This window comes from Ptychodera flava, chromosome 5, assembly GCF_041260155.1.
Source record: "Ptychodera flava strain L36383 chromosome 5, AS_Pfla_20210202, whole genome shotgun sequence".
NCBI classification, from domain to species: domain Eukaryota; kingdom Metazoa; phylum Hemichordata; class Enteropneusta; family Ptychoderidae; genus Ptychodera; species Ptychodera flava.
The window spans coordinates 20165524-20186026 of record NC_091932.1 but is presented as its reverse complement, the minus strand read 5'-3'; the positions used below and the strand labels follow the sequence as shown (position 1 = coordinate 20186026).

The following is a 20503-nucleotide window of genomic DNA, read 5'->3' as shown; positions in this document are numbered from 1 at the left end:
TTGCTGGATACCAAATATGTAGGGCGAAATATTAAAATCAGCCATGTTCAGCAAAATCCACACAACAGCATTGATCCTTTTCTAATTTGATTTGATTTGCTTATGTTATCCTTGTATGACAGTCAGTACAGTATGGAACTTGAACACAACACAGTGAATAAGTATGCTGTAAATGAAATGGTATGGCTGCATCCACATGCAGCAATAGGAGTGCCTTTGTCTCTCACCCCTCATTTCCAACCTATCCCATCCCTGAAAAAATAGTTTGGTCTTATATTTATAATGTTAATAATTTCTGTATTTGTTAAAATGTGCGCATCTCAAAAACTTTTGATCATAAACATTTTCATTGTTTTTTATAGCTGACCAGTCAGTTAACCTGTTTATTTTGAATATTTGCACATTTTTCCTCAGTATTTGACATTTTCAGAATACCTTCTTATTCAATTTGTCATTTTCTAAAAGTTAAAATGCTCCTTTGTGTGGTCAAGCTTTCCACAAGCATCAAATGTGGTACTTCATATAGGAAGGTCTGCCTCTAGAGGGCGGGCATCATGAACAGTGTTTGTTAGTTATTTCCTCCACATAAACTTCTGATTGTACTGTCCACGTCCGATTTTCCTGTCTAAAACTTTCACTCATTTTCGTTCATATGACTCTGAAACTCAAGGAAACGATTGGGAAGAAAGAGTTATCTTGAAATATTGAGGTACTCGCCGATATTTTGCAAAATTAAATGAGAAAAAATGCAAGGAAAATGCCGACAGGCTTACGCAATGACCGTTTTCAGACTCAGAGGCATATGATCATCATATCTGCAGATACTGCAACAGGCCCATATCATGTGAGGCCATGAGGCATATGTAGCTGGCGCACACAGACTGAGCAAACACAAAGTGAGTACCCCTAACGTCAGCTCAGTAGTCTGTAATAGATCGTAGTCAACTAAGAACCTTGGAGAAAGGCTTACATGTAACACTGTGGCTATGCCGCTAAGTCCCTTTTGATTTTTGTCACAGATCGTTCTCCTACACCTCAACCTGAACCATGAACACCCCCACCAGTTTATGATATGACCCATCACGATGGCATGATGTCAACGGATCTTGACAGACGGAAGTATTGACAGACGGAAGTAGAAGTTGACACCAGCACACTGGTTTTCAACTCTAATACCTTCTCTGTCTATAAATAGACACGAGAAGGTAAAAAGTGTTTCTCGTCCTTGCACGTGTCAATTCAGACCCGCCAGCTCAACCTTTTTTTCTGCTCAGGAAATGAATGATACATATACGCAAAAATACGCAACGATTGTGCATAAGTGCTGTATAAAACAGAACCGTAAACAAAATAATTAACTCTAACATTGCATTCAGAACTGTACACATATGTCACCGTTATATTACAATGTCAAAACTGTGCATTGTTGCACTAAAAGTCAAACTGCAGAACTTGCTATACAAAAATAAAGCAACACTGCTTTATCTTGGTGTGCAGTCCTATGTTGTTGTCATCTTTCTTCCACGTTTTTTGTTTACTGAAGAATAAAAACAAATTTGCGAGTAAAAAAAAATAAACGCGTCACCGCACCCTTTTGTGAAATATGTCTAGAATGAGAAACAAACGTTTCATTTTTCTTGGCCTTATGCAAGCTGTTGCAATGAAATCTCAATTGGCAGAGCCTTTCGTGTGGATAAGGATAGCAGCTTTCACTTCCATTGTGACAATGTTAATTTGTCACAGGAAAGAAAGTTGAAACCGGCAAAATCCATTTTGTCTAGATGGTCACAAATGAAAACATGTTTGCATTCAGCAAAGTGGTAATTTTTGACACTTTTGCAGATATGTACCATCGTTATTCAGATCACTGAGTGACTTTATGCAAGTATTCAGTGTCTTGATATAACAAAAACGTCAGAAAGAGCAACTTTGTGGAGCTGAAATTGTACATAACATCACACCAAACACATTTTGCTATCATTTTACCAAAAACCACAAACACAATGTATTGTTTATAACATTTTAATGATAAAATTCTTGCAACAAATAATAGTCATCTTGGACAATACTAAAATAGTTTTAGAGATATAGGGGACTGACAGCGGCACAAACATGACCTTTGACAGTTCACACGTAAATTGGAAAACAAAGCAAAACATCCTACCACGAGGCACAAGCTTAACCAGTTGGCAATTATCATAGTGCAATAGTTGTTTCCCTATGCTGTGATTTATTACTGTTTGTGAAAAAATGCAATACTGTTCAAAGCCCATGACAGGGAGATAGTCTGCTAGACTGCGGAGCTGAGGCATTAATTTACTGACGTCTTGCAATGCCTTGTTGAACTTGGAATGATATTCTCATTAGCAATTCGAACAAGGCCGCATGCGTGGAAAAAGAATCAGAGATTACGAGAAAATAGGTGATCGGTAACAAATACACTCTCACTATGGTGCCATCCAAACTTTGCTGAGGAAAACCATACTCCAGGGTTGTAGGCGATGAACTGTATGCATACTAAGTAAAGGCTATGACAAAAGAGGCTACAAATGTTAGATAAGTCAGGTCACTGGAAAGGTACTTACCTTACAAAAACACAATTGTTTAAGAGAGATTTTCTGCCAAAGATACAATGTGATCAGACATACTTCTAGAAAATGAAAATGGCTCCGTACGGATCAAATGTTAATTGATATACAGCTATAAAACAACATAAAAATCAAAAGCAAATGAAAAGTTAGAACTCCAACAACACAGAAATCATGGCTTTGTGGAGAAAATTGTCAGACATTTCATGAAATCTTCCTTTAATATTCTTGTCTGTTTACTTTGTATGATGTTATCATTGACACAGTAATACATCAAATGCTATTGCATGATATCTGAGTCAAACATGCTACAACGTGCATACAGCCTTTTTTTGTCTTGGAAAGGTTTCTGCCTACGAAAGGGATTTAACTCATTGCAGTACGTCACAGAGGGGAACAGCAGTTGTTGCAACACACCTTGACCAAACTTTCTCTTGTGATTTGGTAATTTCCAGTCACATTGTATGCTTCATTCTGGCAGTGAAATGAGATCCATAATCTTTGAAAAATTTTCAAAAATTGTAAACCGGTTTAATAGTTTAAGAACAGCGAACTGTTGACTGGGTTGTTTCAAAGTGCAGTACACATGCGTACATTTCTACAACACGTATAGCATACGGCAGTGTTGCCTGCTGCCGAGATGTCTCAGTAATGATATCTGAGGAACTTGTTGATTTTTTGGATGAGATGTGTTACAACACAGATACTGACTCGCCAAATGTGGGTAACAGCATACGTTTATGTTTCCTCAGGCCTGAGAGTCGCATAAAACAGTCGGTGTCCCTCTGTACACAACTTCGTGAAACAGACTCTTTTGGGGCGATTTTTAATCCTGCCGTTACCCTCATGGTCCAATCAATATGTGTATAATATGTCATGGGTGAAGTTATCAAAGCATTTTCTACATGGAACAATGATGAATTTAAGAAAGGGAGGAGGTAGAAAAAGACAATGCTGGGAGTAGGAGAGCCACAGGGTGGGGTGGGGGTGGTAAGGAAATGACAACAAAGGAAAGTTTCGACTTGAACATGATTTCCCTGAGATTTAAAAAAGTAAAATAAACATATTTGCCAATAGTACAAATCACAAACTATAAATCACAAACTATACGTTAAAAACATCGTTGTATAAATAAATGTTTTCAGGCATGATTATCATCTATTTGGATTGTGAAAAAACTACATGACAATACTCTAGGGATATTTTTCATTATTCTACGTAAAGTAATTAATCCCGGTGTAACAATCCTGTTGTAGAAAACTTTCATTGCATTAAAGATATTAAATTCCTCTAAACCCCTGATCAATTTGAATTTCACAGAGAAATGCAGTGTATCTCTTTGCATTGATTTGTTTTGCGGTGACAGTTTAAAATTGAGGAGGACATGAACAGTTCTTGACGCTGTACTCCGATCCCAAATGAGCTTACTAGTAAAATCAGATGATGTCACAGAGTAGACATAAAATTGGATTAAGATTACATTAATGCAATTTTCTGACGACTGTCACCGGACACATGATCAATGTGTATATCTTTCTAAACATACATCAGCTACATCAGCATACATCAGCTCTCCTTCTGATCAAAAAATAGAAAGAATGAAATGTGTTTTTTCTTTGAAATCCTTAATTTTGCAGTTTAACCTGTTCATACCCGATTCACCATACACAGGTCCACACTCGCCAACGATAACAATACGTCTGGGCCAAACCATAGTGGCAAAATGGTTAAATTAAGGTTTGCACAATTGCATTATCCCATTTTATGCTGTCACCAAAAGAAAAGAAATATCAGAAAGATTGGTGTCACTGGAGTGCAGAGCTATAAAGAATGTTAAAATCGTACCCTGATCTGACTCTGGCAAACCTACAAATATTTCTCTGCTTACCTATTACAAAATGACGATGAATTTCCTCAAATACTACACAGACTACACCATGTGAAAACTACACCATAATTCTTACAGTACTGTTCCACTTTCTCAAAATCAAAGAATTCACAGTAAGCAAAACTTATCTTTTATGTCAGAAGAATATGTGAAATGAGTGTATATTGGCTGACACCTCAGAGACGAGCTAAAATTCCTGATGCCTGATTTTCTGAAATGATGAACCCCACACTACCATTTCTTTTTATTTCCCCAACTGCCGCCTCCAAACGGGTCTATGCTTTCACTGTTAAAGCGGTTATTTTCACCCCGGTGACCTCCCCATCCACGACGGCCCCCGCGTTCTCTTCCGCCGTATCTCTCTCTGTGTTTCTCATAGCGCTCTGCCATAGAGACCACCTCGTCAGGTACTTCCTGCAGCAAATACACACACATCAACGATGTTACTATGTTATTATGAAAGTACTCTTCATCTCCTGAATTCTCAATGGGTATTATTTCTTTTTGTTTCCTTTGTTAATAACAAAGAAATCTTTCTCTCCCGGTTCCTTGAAGACTTACAATGGACAACCCTCACGATGTCTTCAACTAACATAAATACCAACCAGCGTAGAAAAGCAATTCTGAACATTTTTTTCTCCTTTGTTTATCAATATCACCTCATGAACAATATCAAATTTCAAGATGACAGCAATATTATCAACCACTGATTTATGTTTTACTCAGAAATGATATCAAAATATCATTCCAGGGATTTAGACATTATTTTCAATTATTGTCTAGCAGAGGACAAGAGTGCGCAGTACATGCTTGGTCACCACACAAAAGATTTTAATTATACAGTCAGATGACAGGGCATGTGTGGGTATATAGATTTCAAGGATGTGTCGCTCAACTGTATTTAAACAGTTCATCGGATGAACACTGAATTCCTACCTGACTAGCTTCTTCAAGTATCTTGATGAGTTTACCAGCTGACTGCCAATCACTCCGAGTCATCAGTGTTAAGGAAATACCACTTCGTCTGTGTGTGTGAACAAGGTGAGTGTGGTGGTCAATAGATTATTGGATGCAATGTGCCTTTGGAATGGTTTTTCAGACTCTCAAAAACATTCAAATTTTTTGTTGGTATGCTGCTGGTGTGGTTGGTTTCATTTCAAAGTTTGTATTGTAATTGAAGTTTTCTTGTTTTTTGTGAAGATCAAAACTTTAATACCAAATTTTTCCACATTGAGTTAAGATGGGGAACATCAAGAGAGCAGTAACAAGAATTTGAATTTCATGTGGACCAGACCAAGATACGGATGATAACATCGCAGCTGACCATCGCCTGGCTTGGAATATGATTAGCATTTCTTCACAATAACAGGGTAAAATTTTTGACATAAGGTAAAATATTGTTTTGCATGCAGTCTTATTATCTACTTTATACTTTCCATGTCATTACTTTAAATTAAAATTTCACTCTGTGGGACAAATTTCACCTCATATTTCTGGAAACAATACATGCATGTATGGGATATCAGCTTTGTTTTCAAATTGACATGTATGTGTTTTAGGAGAAATCGTACAGGCCAGGAAGAATACTTAAAACTGTTCCTCTCAATCTCCATGCAATTCTACTTTTGAAAATTTGAATTTTTTTTTAAATTTGTGGCAAATATGTTCTTCCAGATTGCAACTTTTAGGGCGTTTTTGTTATGCATAATTTTACAGTTGTTTTAGTTTTCTACTGGGATGAAAGACTTTGTTCTGTCTTCACTGCCTGTATAGGTAATGCCACCCCTATTGTGGACAGTTTGTAAAAATCTGGACTCCAAATTATCAGTAAATATAACTTGTGGGAGATTCTGCTAGTTCATAAAGAAAAATACAAAAAATTCGCCGCTTCTGTAGCTTTGACAAAATATCTGAGGAACAATAATTTTATTTTTCTCTGACCTAACATGCTAAAAAAAACTACTGATAAAGTTTTTTGAAGAAGAAATAAAGTGAGATACCCAGCTCTGCCTGTCCTGCCCACACGATGTACGTACTCCTCCATGTTATGAGGGAAGTCGAAGTTCAACACATGGGTGATGTCTTTGATGTCAAGGCCTCGCGATGCTACATCTGTGGCAATCAATATCCTTACAGCACCTGCAAGATGATTACCAGAGATAAGTCATGTATTTTATTGAAGCGCTCAATGGATGATTATACACTGCTTTTGATTTTTTACTATGGAGGGCGCTGTTGTCCCCTACATGACACCTGACAAATGAAAACACATGCAACCACTCAACTTCATTTGAATCGATGGAACTGATATGCGCTCATACAAACACAAAAGAAGTGCAAAATTTGGTGCACACATCTTTTCCATAATGGGATTGGGTAATATTTATTTCCGAACTGATTATCTTTGATAGGGCACCTCCCTTTTTATAAATGGAGGGGGTCCCATCTCTCATAGTATTGTGGTACATAGATTAGGATTTCCCCATCTTACATTCCTTAATTGTCACAGGAGCTTGCCTTTTGTGGTTACTTAATGCATATCATCAGACTGCAAAACTGCATTGAGACACAAGAACCTGTCAAAATGTCAGTAGTTGTAACTTTTGATAAGTATTTCGCCGCCTTTTTGTTTTCATTGTTGACTTGAGTTACTTGTCCTACTCCCTAAAGCATTTTGAGATTCACAGCATTCAGCTTGTTGACTCGGCCTGACTGTAGACTGCATTGTTATTGTTGAAAAGTGAATTCTGGTCTGGACTAGGATTCAAATGTAAACAATAACAGTGCATTTTACACATATAGACACTGTGTTGACAAGCTAAATAGTGGATTTTTCAACGTGGTTTGGGGAGTAGAACAAGACCGTTTAATTGACATACAAAACAAAATTGTGAAAAAATCATCCAAAACTACAGCTACAGCCCTTTAATGTGTGCACTGATTTCATCATATTTTAGATACTATCTGTCGAGTAAATTTTTGTAAAATTTCATCATTTAAAATCTTCCTAAAACTACCATAACTTGCCAAAATATATCATAGTTACTGTACACTGGCCAAGGTGCAATTAAACCAGCCACCTATAGCAACAAGTTACCAGCAATTACTGTGTCATGACTTCACAAGGATCAGGGGCTGAACAAATGACAGCTCTTCATACAGCTTGTTGAATTGTTCCCTCTAGGAGTAGATGGATTGGCAAATCATAATGCTTGTTGAATACTGCCCTCTATGGGTAGACAGATTTTTAACTGTATATATTACTCCGCAGTACGACGACACAATTCATACACACACACTCTAAGTAACTGCTGAACATATTTAATATGCAAACATACTATTCAGAACAGGACTAAACTAAGATAGGTAATTTGCTCCATCTGGCTTTTCACTCACCAGTTTTGAAATCTTCCAAAGCCTGCTCCCTGTCGATTTGTTCCCTGCCCCCGTGGATACACTGCACACTGATTTCTCTCAGGGAGAAATCACTGGAAACATCATCAGCACTGACGGAGAAAAAACATCATAGAGATGGTACTCCCATATTCAAGTATAGTTGTATATATTTAACCCTTATCATGCCAAATTCATATGCCACCATCAGATCAACGTTGGTTTAAACTAGTGAAGCACAACACGTATGTCCCACTGGAAACAGAGATACTGTAAACATGATTTTTACGGGCTAAAGGTGCTATCATAGACCAAGCCAAGTGCATGAAAATACATATGCTTTTGGCTCAATACCACTTTTTACTGACTTGGAAGATTGGAAAATGAGTCTGTTTGGCAGGAAATGGATTAATTCAGTTCCTTTCTGCAAAAAAGAAATTCTCATTTTAAAATTTTCCTACTGTGTTAACTTGCTGTTTCAAGTTGCACTCTCTGAGTTTAGTTATATAGATTCTAAATTGAATAGCTTAGGCATATGAACTATAGCTTACGTTGTCTTTCTCCCGACAAATATTAAAACCTTATCATCTTCTTCCATGCCATCAATGAATTCCAGTGTCTAGGAGGATAAAAGAAATGAAAAGTAAAAACAATGTTCATAAACATGTTTTATCTTCATTGCAACTATCCAGATGCGTGAAGGGAAACAAATGTATTCATCCAATCAGTTACTTTATTACATGCCTTGATGTGAGTGCAAATCAGTGCATTGATTTGACTAGGAACATCCAGGGAGTTACCGGGCCGGTGAACGATGTACTGACCGGTTTCCATGGTTACCCGGTCCAGTGAAGCCCTTCGACGTTTACGACGTCAAAGTAGACGCTTAACGCTAGATGTAAAATATCCATGCGCGCACTACTATTTTGATGTTCGTTAAAATCTGTTTGATGCTGAATTGTTTGAAAATGCCCTACGTATCTAAGTGTCATAGTATTAACTTTGAAGAGGCATGTAATAATATATAGTATCGCATGGCAGAACTTTGAAACTTTGTACAGCTCTGCATATTGCTCCTGCCATACATAGTGTAATACATTGCAATTTGTTCTCTAAGTTGTGGAATCTAGAAAACTGGTAAGTTAGATAACAACAACAGACATTGTACTTGACAGATCTTCTTGATGACACTATAATGATCAGTGTATTAGTGTTGCTGTAATGAGTTGAGTGAGGGATACCGTGATTTCATCCTTACCCTGGTCCGTTTATAATCTTCATCTATTACTTCAACAATCTGAGTCACTGAGTGGCAGGCCTGAAACAATGAAAGCATTAACACTGAGATGTCATTATGCATAAATAATACTCCGGTGAAATTCAATCATTCACCCCTTCATGAGCTGCCAGGCACTTCAAAAATTGAACGTTCGTTATACCGCTCATCCCTATTTCAATATGTAAAGGTCCAATACCGCCACAGAAGACAGTAGGATCAGACCAAATCATGATGGGCAAAGGTTCATGAGTAGATACGCATAATATTACGGTATACTGGTAAAAACTGCTTCCAATCACAGATTTCACTTCTGAGCAAAAGGGAGCAAGGCATGCTGGGGCATACTCTATATTTTATATAATATAGCCCAAACAAGGGACTATGTGCCCGAGGCATGTAATAATGTATGATGTACAGCAAATTCAACAATGAATTCAAAATAAAGTACAGATCATATATTTTAACAAAACAGATAAATAATGGTGGGATTCCATGTTCTAAAACTCAGGGAAGTACACAGTCTCATAGAGTGAAAATGGCGACAAATTTGTGAACAAGTCGGAAACCACACTTATCAACAACAAGAAGTAGACAGTCCTGACGACCAAAATGAAATTTAATCATAGACATAATACTTACTGCTAAATCTAATGAACCAACATGGACTTGAATTGGATCTTTGAGATAGGACTTAGCCAGACGTCTGACACCTGGCGGCCATGTTGCGCTGCGACATCCAGAGAAAAAGCGCATTAAATTTTACATTTGAGAAAAAAATTCTATCTTGCTACAGTGCATCAAAGATGGTTCCGGTATATCATTGGGTTTGAAATACAGATATGTTTAGCATTACCTTGTCATGATAGTCTGTCTATCAGGTCTGATGTCTAGGATGATTTTCATGATCTGTGGTTCAAATCCCATGTCTAACATACGATCTGCTTCATCTAGAACCTAAAATGGACACAATATTACATCTACTTAAACATCAAACACATTATAAAATTTGTAATTTTTTACGACAAGAAGATATGAAAATATATTTTCACTTTGTGCAAACATTTTCTTTTCACCCTTATCCTGCCAAGTTCGTATTTCACTATCAAGTAAAGTTGGTTAAAACTAGTGAAGTATGACAGATTCAATGTGTTGCATTTATGCAAGAAATTGAACATTTGAAGGCCCCTGAAAGCCATTTCTCTCTAGTCTATGTGAAAACATAATACTGTAAACATGATTTTTATTGGCTAAAGCTGCTATTACATACCAAGCCAAGTGGGTGAAAATGTGTTTGGCTTTGGCTCAATACCACTTTTTACTGACTTGGCAGATGGGGAAGTGATACTGTCTAGCAGGAGATGGGTTAAAAATGTGGTACATCATTTAACATATAGAAGTTATATAAACATTTTATGAATGAATTAATGTAATTGGTGGATTGCTTCATGCAATGTATATTTGTGTTAGTCATGGAATTCGACTTTGCTATCAGTTAAAAGCTTTGGTCTTTCCCTGGCTGTTTTGATATGTAATTGAAGCCAATCTGTATATCAAATTAAGGGTGTCTACTTCTCATACTGAGCACTGACACTACAATCGTCAATTTGCTAATGCACATCGTTGCCAAGTTAAACTTAAAAGATTGGATTGGACCAACTTGAAATGAAAAAAATTTACAAATAAAGAAACTAAAGTTTAAAAGCTGAAATCAGCTTACCAAGTAAGTGATACTCTTCACGTTAACAACTTCAGACATGATGAGATCATTCAACCTTCCTGGGGTTGCTAATAAATAGACAAAATAAATTATCATTTTAGGTTCAAGTTCATTAATACTACATGATCATTCCACCTTCCAGGGTTGCTTAACTTCATAACATATATAAAGAAAGCAATGATTTTAGATTTAAGCTCTTTTATGTATGCAGGAAACATTTTCATGATTCCAAGATGAATTTTACAACTGTATCAAAATTGATATTAACACTGTTACTACTTTGCACATTAATATTTTTTCTGTTCTGTAACTTCGCACCAGTTTTTCTGATCCCCAAAATGAAGTAATTCTTGATCAACTTGTGCAATCATATGTGTGTACTAGGAGCACAGTGTCTCATTTCCTGTGCTCATAGTCACGTGACAATTATGACTTACCAATTATGATTTCCACACCAGCCGATACCGTGGTAACCTGTTCTCTTCGACTAGCACCTCCATAGACACAACAGCTAACCAGCATTAATAAAGAAACAAATTCAGCAATATAAAATATATGTAGGTTGTGTGAGTGACATAATCTCTACATTAACCCTTTGGGTTCTGTATTTTTTCCCACAAAAAATTTAGTGCAACATTTTATAAATGTTTTTGAAACTTTCTGTATTTTTTGATAATTTTGGACCAAATGGACATCACATTTCCATTTCACTGGCTAGTTTTTTTATCAAAATTTCTGAAAATATCAGAAAAAATTTGACTGGGTACATTTTATAAAGGCAACAAAAACTGACTTAAACACTAAAAGGGCAAATGTTTAAAGGTATAATGCACCTCTGGGATGGATATTTGGACTGTCAGACTTTTACAATACATTTTTTATCAACCACTTGTGGGGGCTCATTTTGAAGTTCATGGAGTAATTAAAGTTTTCACCTCCTTACTTTTGTGAAAACCGGAAATTTTTTTCCCCCCCGTAGGCAGGGATCACTTTGGGGCGCGATAACGCGATATTTCAGTCAAAAATCAGAAAAATCGCATTCAGAAAAATCAATTGGGCAAAAAAGTCGCGCCGATAATTCAAATGGCGCGTACGTGATACCTTTACGCGATCTAAATTCATCGGTAATATTTGGCAGGTTTTTCAGTACAGAACCACTCGTTGTGTCGCCGTAGAGAGCGCTATAATTACGCTAGAAAAGGCTGTTGCAGAGTTACCAGTTTCAAACAGCGTTTGTGATTGGTTGCCAACAGGAAGTTTTGCGTTCATTGACAAATCATTGGAGTCGATACAGCAAGTGTTCATTGCTGATGTACAGTGTGTTGTCGTCGCTCAAAATGGTGCTTTCGAAGGAATTTGTGTCCAGTACGAGTGGTAGTGCGAAGAAAAAACGAAAATGCACTATTCTGGACTACTGTACTTCCGTTACTCCCGCACTAGAAAGTATGGATTCGATCGCCTCCGATTACAACTACACTCAGTGTGACAGTTTTCGGACAGGGTAGTGAATTTCGCCCAAAGCCGTTTCATAAATGACGAGCACAACGAAATCTTATTATCATACCTTTCGAAACTTTATTGTGTTTATCCTCAAAATGTTAACACCGACAGAAGTGGCATTTAGGGGTCAAAGTTGCCAAATTTTTGCCCCCATGTTGAGTGCATGTAATCGGACTGCTATCGCAGTAATCAGACGTCGTATTTTGAATGTGATAAGGGGCTAAATATTGATATTTTGAAACTTCGAACCCCGATTTTCAATTTCGATGTGTTTAGAAAACTATATGGAAATATTTCGTGATAATTAGTTACGTTTAATCCATGGACGACGCAACTATATTTCAACGTGTATAGCGCTTAGATATCGGACACGGGCTGTCCCTGTGTGTTGCGTTCGACACTCGTATCGTACGGTGTGGCGAACTTCACCAAATTTGTAGCGCCCGAAATAGCTTCTACAAAAAAAAACACAAAACAGGACAGCAGCATCACCTGACTAAATATGCTGTAGCATGACTTGTAAAACGCTATCAAAACGGAGCGAAGTGAGTATAACCAACAGCATGTCATTAAATGTCTGAAAACTGAGGTCGTCCGAAAACTGTCTCACTGAGTGTATTGTTATGCAAATTAACCAATATGCAGAAAATCAGGGAAAGTTAGGTCCGGTTCCCACAGACTTTGAAATTCTCCCACGGTTTTTTTTTTATGTGCGATTTTATCTCATGCCGTTCTTGAGCCAGGGTAATCCTGCGTAGATTTAACACAGGGATGGCTGCCATTTTGGATTTCAAGTGTCGGTAAATATTGGTTAACGGCTCAGACTACAAGTGGCTACAACAGCCACACATACTGGTACAACACTGATAAACTTTGTCTGCGTGCCACTATATTTAGTACTAAAGCTGTAACCGTGAAGTTTTTGAAGTTAACCATAACAAGGCTTTAAATCAGTGCATAGATGCTGCTCTAAGTTTCATTGATTTTCTCACCATTTTATTCCTTTGTACTTGTATTTCTTACATTCAGCCTCAATCTGCAATGCTAGCTCTCTGGTTGGTGACAGAATTAAAACATTGGCACCACCTCTCTCTGATCTAGGACTGGGAGAAAAGAAATAAATAATGCAGTTACTATACAAATGTTAGAAAAATGACAACCATGACCAAAATTGACAACAGTATTTACAATTATTGAAAACTTAAATCGTGAGAGAGAGAGAGAGAGAGAGAGAGAGAGAGAGAGAGAGAGAGAGAGAGAGAGAGAGAGAGAGAGAGAGAGAGAGAGAGAGAGACTAGGCATATGCGGGCATGTTGGCAATTAAGCTGTCTTAAAATTTGTCTGACAGGGACTGGTGACAGAGAAGACGGCTACAAATTATATTTCTCTTACGAAATCTTTTTTCATTGGTTATATTCTGTACCCTTTCCTGAGCGAGCCCTCCAGTAAAATGATGGCAAATGAGTCTTAAATTTTACATACAAATGGGAAAGCTTGGCACTGTACCAACATGGGACGTTCATCAGATAAAGGAATGCCCAATAAGGTTACAAAAGTCTTACATTGGCTGCAGGTCAATGTGAATTAGTGCCGGAAGCAGGAAGGCAAGGGTCTTGCCGGTACCAGTCTGTGCTATACCAATCAGATCTAACCCTTGCAACAACACTGGCCAGCCTTGTGCCTGCAGGAAGAAGATGTAAGTACCACAAAAGGATAGTGAATGGAATACTATAGTTCACCAAAATCTAGTGATATAACCCAAGGCATGGTATTAAAGCAAGTATCAATTATCTAGATTAATACTCATAGTTTCATGACAAAGAAAGATGGAACAAGATTGCAACCATTGGACAGGACGCTGTCATCCAACAAAGACTTCCTCTGGTTTCACTTACCTGTATGGGAGTTGGGTTTTCAAATCCCTGTTTTTCTATTTCTTCAAGAATTTCAGCTGGAATGACGATAATGGCAGAGAGAAAACATACAAGTCCTCTTTAATGTCAGAAATGAAACAGAGATTAGAGCCTAGAGCTTATACAGCTAGCACAGAAAGGTAGTGAAAGCGAGTACCCTGAGAATGTAATCATGTTCAAGTGCTCAACCCACTGTTTGTAAATTTGTAAATAGAAATACTTTTTTGTGATTGACAGCTGTGAAGTTCTGTAGGTCATAAATGCATGAAAAATACACATCCCTTTCAATCGGCACATATCATTTGGAAGATTTCCGGTCCTCTACTGTTTGTATGATGAATGTACATTCTCATGAGGAAACAGTGAAGACAACTCACGATAGTGTTGAAATGCTTCTTCAAAGGTAGTCACTGGGTTCGGTAGCGGTCTGTTGTGGTCACTGACATCTGTCACAGATATGTCCATATTGATCTTTCTGTATTTAAACAGAACTGAAAGTAGTGATTGGTGCACATGCGACCCCCTTAAAGGCTGGGTGGTAAGCAATTGGTCATTTTCAAGACCCCCTTAATGCATTACAAAGCCTTACATCCTGGCACTAAGCTTTGTTGGTATGAATCCATCTGCCGACTGGACACCCTGCCATGGACAGCAACCTACTGCCTTATTAACCGTATTTACAGAGTTTAATGCTCAATTGCAATATCATTTACATGCAATTTGAAGCAAACATTCTCATTGTGCTCACAGTAAAATGACAAAATTTGGGTGCCTGCATACCATCACAAATCCTGCTGCAACGAGTTGTAGGTCAGGGAAGATATAAATAATTCATATTTTGATCATGTACAGCAATGATTTAAGGATTTCAGCTGCACAGAATGCATAATGCCACTGCTGATAGATATCTGGAACAAGACAATCCCAATAAGTTGATTTTGTGCATAAAATACCTGAATCTCTCGGCATCTTCATCAGTCATTGCAGCAACTTCAGGAGCCTCTATGTAGAAATTCTTCTTCAATGGAGGCAGACCTTGAGTTGTGAACATACAACAAATTGTTACACTGTGGAGTGGGTTTTTGTCAAGGGATATTTTATCAGGGTTATTTTATTGTAAATCAGTAGAATTACACTAAGAGGGGGATAGCAAAGTGGTGTATATGGGTTAATTCATTGGAAACTGCACAGAAGTCAATATTTCATGAGCTTAAGGTAGTGTGAGCCTTGAAATTGAAAGACTTTGCTCAAACTTTTCCTCAGCAAAACTTTGAACTATTCTCTTTCAAAATCAAGCATGAAAATCGGGAGGCACTATTTTGGTACAATGGTTACAAATTATCTTACATCTACCAATATTTGAAAATCAAAATGGCCCAATCCCCATTTTAAGTCTAGGGGTAAAATGAAAACTTGAGATTTTCACAGAAAACTTGAGATTTTCACAAAAATAAGCCTTAATTTATTCCATGTTCTTCAAAATGAGCCACCACAAGACTGCAGACCAACGGGCATAATACAAGTTTGTGAGTCCGAATATCTGTCCCTAAAGCACTGTTAAATGTAGTTGGCTAATATTTTGTACTGATCTCAAGCTTGAACATGTTTATGGCCGTGTATGGTTTCTTCAAAATCCTGCACACAACTATGATTAAAATACATTTCTTCAAAAGGGGGCTTGTAGTTCACAACGACCCACGTGCAAAGCATGCAGACTTTTTAATGAAGTTGAAAACCTAACCATCTCTAATAAGTTCCATTCAATTGTTATACCAGTATGTCATTTGTTAAATGCACACCAATACATAGAATATGGATGCTTATTTTTGCAATGTTGAAGATCGACCGTACCTTGCATTTTATTTTATAAAGGTTTCCCAGTTAGTTATCTCAGGGTTCCCTTTCATATTTCAATGAAATAAACTCCCATTCTGGGGACACACAGAAATAGCACCAGGGTGATATAACCATCTCACTGTACCGGGTATCTCAAACCACTGTCAGTGCACGTTTGTTTTGTGATCATCAACTCAATTTTTTTGTATTTGAGATGCTGAGAGAAGAAAACAGATCTTCAACCTCAACTCAAAAGTGAGGATTATCAAGTTCAAAAACAGCTACGATGCAGAGAGAAATTTTGATGTTTCGACATCATCACATTACCTGCCCACTTGATGGCTTCATTTTCTGCCCGGTCTTCGTGAAGTTTTTTCCAGTTGATTTTGGGTCTGTGATTGTGAAGCACACAAGATAGCGCTACAAGTTACTGTACATGTCACTGCTATTCATGTAGCAAACTCTCATTACACTTTTCAGGTGTTACCAATCCCTTGCAAACTTACAGGCTGCAAACTTGACTCCACATATATAAATGTGGCTCTGTAAAAAATATCCACTCAAATAATCATGTTGTTTTAGTACAAAAACTGATACATCGATCACTTGTCTGTTTGCCTTGAAACAAATTCTTTGCTTCAATGCATGTCCTATTGCAGTGAAGAAATATTTTCAAGGGAGTAAAATGTGAAAATATTCAAGACTACCGGTATTACACGGTAGAGACTTATACAGTCTGAAATATGTCCATCATTTGCAACATGCTTACAAAATTAGTGTATTCTTAATTTATCTAAGTACCACATATAAAGTGAATTTATTGAAAATTTAACAGTGCAGGTGCAGTCATTAGTGGCTTTGAAAATGATGATACATGTGTACGACAGCATTCTGATTGGTCAATAACTCACATCGCTCTGGAAAATACCATATTTTATTGATTAAAACTTGGTATTTATGTGTTCTTTCTCTCTCTCAAACACTGACCACAATAACTATTTGCGTGGCAAGTTTCACAATTTAATTTTGAAATGTACAGTGCAACCTGTTTGAATCAAAACCAAACGCTGAAAACTCAGCAATAATGACCTTTCTTCCACTGCACACCTTTTCTAATCATAGCAGTTTGGTTTTGTCAGATATAACTTATAAAGTTATTTATTGCATCCTGGTCTATCTTGCCATCATGTGAACATCTCTATGTGCTTAGCCTTACCTTTCTGGTAGTGTTTCATCAAGTGTCGACCCTGTAGTGACAAAGACTTTAGTCAATAGCAAAACAGTCAAGAATACTAGTACCATTTAAACAATACGTGATCTCTCATACAGGAATCAAGAAAAATTCAGTAACCACTTTAATTTTGTAAAGTTTAAGCTCACTGTTATGCTGACTAAAATCCAAATAACAATTATTCAAGTATAGTGACCCACTGTTGCAGCCAGGACCTTTACACCAGGGGTCACTGTGTCTCCTCCCCCATGCTTGAATTTCAGGCAATTGTAGATACCGTATCTACACCAATCAGGGCTCAGTTGGACTACAAGCAAGTAATGATTACATCAAGTGCAGCGTTTTAATTACTTTTAATCATAGCTCCAAAAGTATGTAACGATGAGCCTCAAATAACAATGCAAAACAAGGGTCATCGTCAGTAACAGATATTACATGCAGACTACACACACAACACAGTCAGCTCATGAGTGTACGCAAGAATGCGGGACAATGGGTTCCATTTTGGGGACACTGTCCCAAGGGCACATCCTGCCTGGCCATCAAAAACAGTTAAATTTAAGATTCATTTGATAGCATTCTAATTACGATACGTATTCCTTGCAAATTCTGATAACATATTCAAGTATCCGATGCTTTTAAAAGCATATTACAATGATTACTCACTGCTGATGTATTTTATAACTGTCTTGTTGCGTGACACCGTCTCCTTGATGAGTTCCTCAGCTTTCTCTCTGGCCTCTATACTGCCTCTCAATTCAACTGGTGTGTCATTTCCCATGCTGTCATCATGTAAAATCTTATGATGATGTGGAAGGAAAGATGAAATTATTTCCAAAAAATGATCCTTCACCGTTATCATATTTGACTGTTTTTACTATTACACTACTAAAATAGTTCATACCACCTGAGAGATTCACTTTGGTTACTTAACAATTTAACAAGTTTTAGCTTCATGTTCAGTTTTCCCTGCTTTAGAAAAAACTTGTGAGGACATCATTCTGTCTTAAATGTATATATTAAAGAAACAAAACATGGGGAAAATTGAAATAAAAGTGTTTTAAATTTGGCCCTGAAGTCAAATCATGAGTGGTGGGTGTTTTGCCTGGTCATTTACCACATATCAGACAGATGTTGTAGAACATTTTGCAAAACTTTTCTCCACTTACCAAAATTTGATGGAATTTAAACCAAAAACATCATTCATTTAAAGAAAATCTCATCTCCAGCCAATGTGCGCATACTGTTGTACACATCATATAAAGACACTGGACAGCTCGACAGCTGGGTACATGTAAATATATGTACATGCTTGCGTAGGTTAGTGTGCCCTCTATCAAACAGGACTTTCTGGAAACTTTGCGTCAGTTTGGGGAATTGTGGAAATTCTTTGCGTCAGCTCTATATCTTTACATATGACCCAAAAACTTGTGTTTCAGGAAATTTGTTTGGGTTGTGGTGCATCATATTGCCTTAGAGGGCACACTAGAGTAAAGACAGCACAAAATGTGTCGCTACCTCCATTATAATACGCATTGAAGGTTCATGATGTGTTACTGTACGTACAGACAGAGTTATACAGTGTTACAGATGGTTGACATTGATGAGATTCAAACAGCTTATCTTGCTGGTCGTCATTTACCTTTATTCTTGCTCCACTGGTGTCTTGAATGTCACGGATCTTGCATCCACCTTTACCTGTTGCCATTGATGAAAAACGTGTATAATTTTGGACCAAGGGAGTACATACAGAAGGTGATTACATGACATGGTGATTCAATAAACCATAGACCCTCCAGACAAACGTTTTATCAGGGTCAAGGGTCTGTGAATAAATGCATTGACATTAATATCCAGACCGTCGACATTGAACAGATGACTCTTCCAAGAATCTATTTAACTCTTTCTCTCGGTTGTTCCATTCTTATTCTCTTGAATAACTGTGACTTACTTTCCACAGTTAATTGATTGAAAACATTTCTAGGAATACAACTAGCCATACTTCGTCAGTGGTAACTCTGCCCACAGGCTTTTGTAACTTTAAAATGTCACAGTATAATAGTTTAAGTTTACATCTTTTGTCATAGTTTATTTGATGCGGTAGTAGCGGGCCCGCTATGGTTTATTGTACCCTACTGCACTCTGATAGCGCTTGTTGTGCACTGAACAAATAAACAATAAATAGACAATACTCCGCCTGACGCGCTTCCTGTTTGTGTTGCCAATGTGCACGGTCCTTCGCAAGTGGTGTTAGTGTTACTCAACGACAACATGGTTTTGTGTGTAGACCGCTCTGACCGAGAAAATCAACTTACAATCCCAACATCTGATTTCAATCTGATTGGTTCAATCTGGATCGTGTAAATCCATGACACACACATGGGGAAAATGCATTTCGGAGGTAAAAAGACTGCTTACCGATTATTTTTCCGACATCAGAACTTTCGACGTAGATTTTCTTGACACCGCCGTCTCCGTCTCCGAAACGTGGCCGTGAACCAAAGCTACCGACGTCACCTTCTTCCGATCTGTAACCTCCACGCGTTTGGCGGCCAAACCCACCTCGCCTTGGTCTCGAATGACCAAACCGCTGCCCATTTTCAGAGTTAACGTCTTTATGGTCAGCATATGAACTACTGTCCTGATTTCTCTGCCTCCAATTATTATCGGTGTTGGCGTTTGATTGCCCGCCGAATTTTGATTGACGCGTGTGGCCGAAGCCGCTGTTGGAGTTTCTGCCGGTAAATCTGTCGGCACTACCGCGATAAACGACGTCCGATGCTCTGAATGCGGTCGTCTGTGCCGAGTCATTGAAGCGGCTCCTACCTTCCGTGGAATATTCTTCATCTTCCCAATCACTCATACTTCAAAATATTCTTGCAAAATAACACTTAAAACTTGCTGCAACTGTCTACGATCAAACCAGCTCACTGTCGTCAATGTGGGCGCCACATGTAAGTTGATCGTTCTCAACCTCGATCTGAAAAGAAACCGTCCCGTTTCTGCTCGAATGAGGGCGTCATACAGCTAAAGACATAGGGTCATTTGAGGTCAAAACCCCTGGACCATCGTACCTTACAGCCCATTGCTATCAATTCTCTTCATAATTTGCACAGAAAAACACATGTCGGGCGCTTTAAACATTACGGTGGAACCCT

General features: G+C 37.8%; 1 protein-coding gene across 1 annotated transcript; it reads right to left on the bottom strand.

The window, feature by feature from the left end:
• Positions 1–2002: 2002 nt before the first annotated feature.
• LOC139133223 (probable ATP-dependent RNA helicase DDX43) lies at positions 2003–20293 on the bottom strand. Its single transcript, XM_070699706.1, has 20 exons — positions 19764–20293; positions 18988–19043; positions 18012–18144; positions 17331–17361; positions 16442–16506; positions 15232–15313; positions 14656–14753; positions 14261–14316; positions 13928–14046; positions 13358–13468; positions 11303–11376; positions 10866–10933; positions 10002–10102; positions 9788–9875; positions 9128–9187; positions 8421–8488; positions 7873–7982; positions 6477–6615; positions 5413–5500; positions 2003–4890 (listed from the first exon to the last, which is right to left on the bottom strand). The coding sequence occupies exons 1-20, from the start codon at positions 20206–20208 to the stop codon at positions 4708–4710; spliced, it is 2175 nt and encodes a 724-aa protein (XP_070555807.1). The 5' UTR covers positions 20209–20293; the 3' UTR covers positions 2003–4707.
• Positions 20294–20503: the final 210 nt, after the last annotated feature.

What these genes read in the sequence shown, in the direction of transcription:
- LOC139133223 (XM_070699706.1), bottom strand. Translation starts at nt 20,208, where the DNA reads ATGAGTGATTGGGAAGATGAAGAATATTCCACGGAAGGTAGGAGCCGC. An exon ending in AAAACCCAACTCCCATACAG is followed by an intron (nt 14,047 to 14,260) that starts GTAAGTGAAACC and finishes TTCTTCCTGCAG; the next exon opens with GCACAAGGCTGGCCAGTGTT. An exon ending in TTTGTCGGGAGAAAGACAAC is followed by an intron (nt 7,983 to 8,420) that starts GTAAGCTATAGT and finishes TTTCTCCGTCAG; the next exon opens with TGCTGATGATGTTTCCAGTG.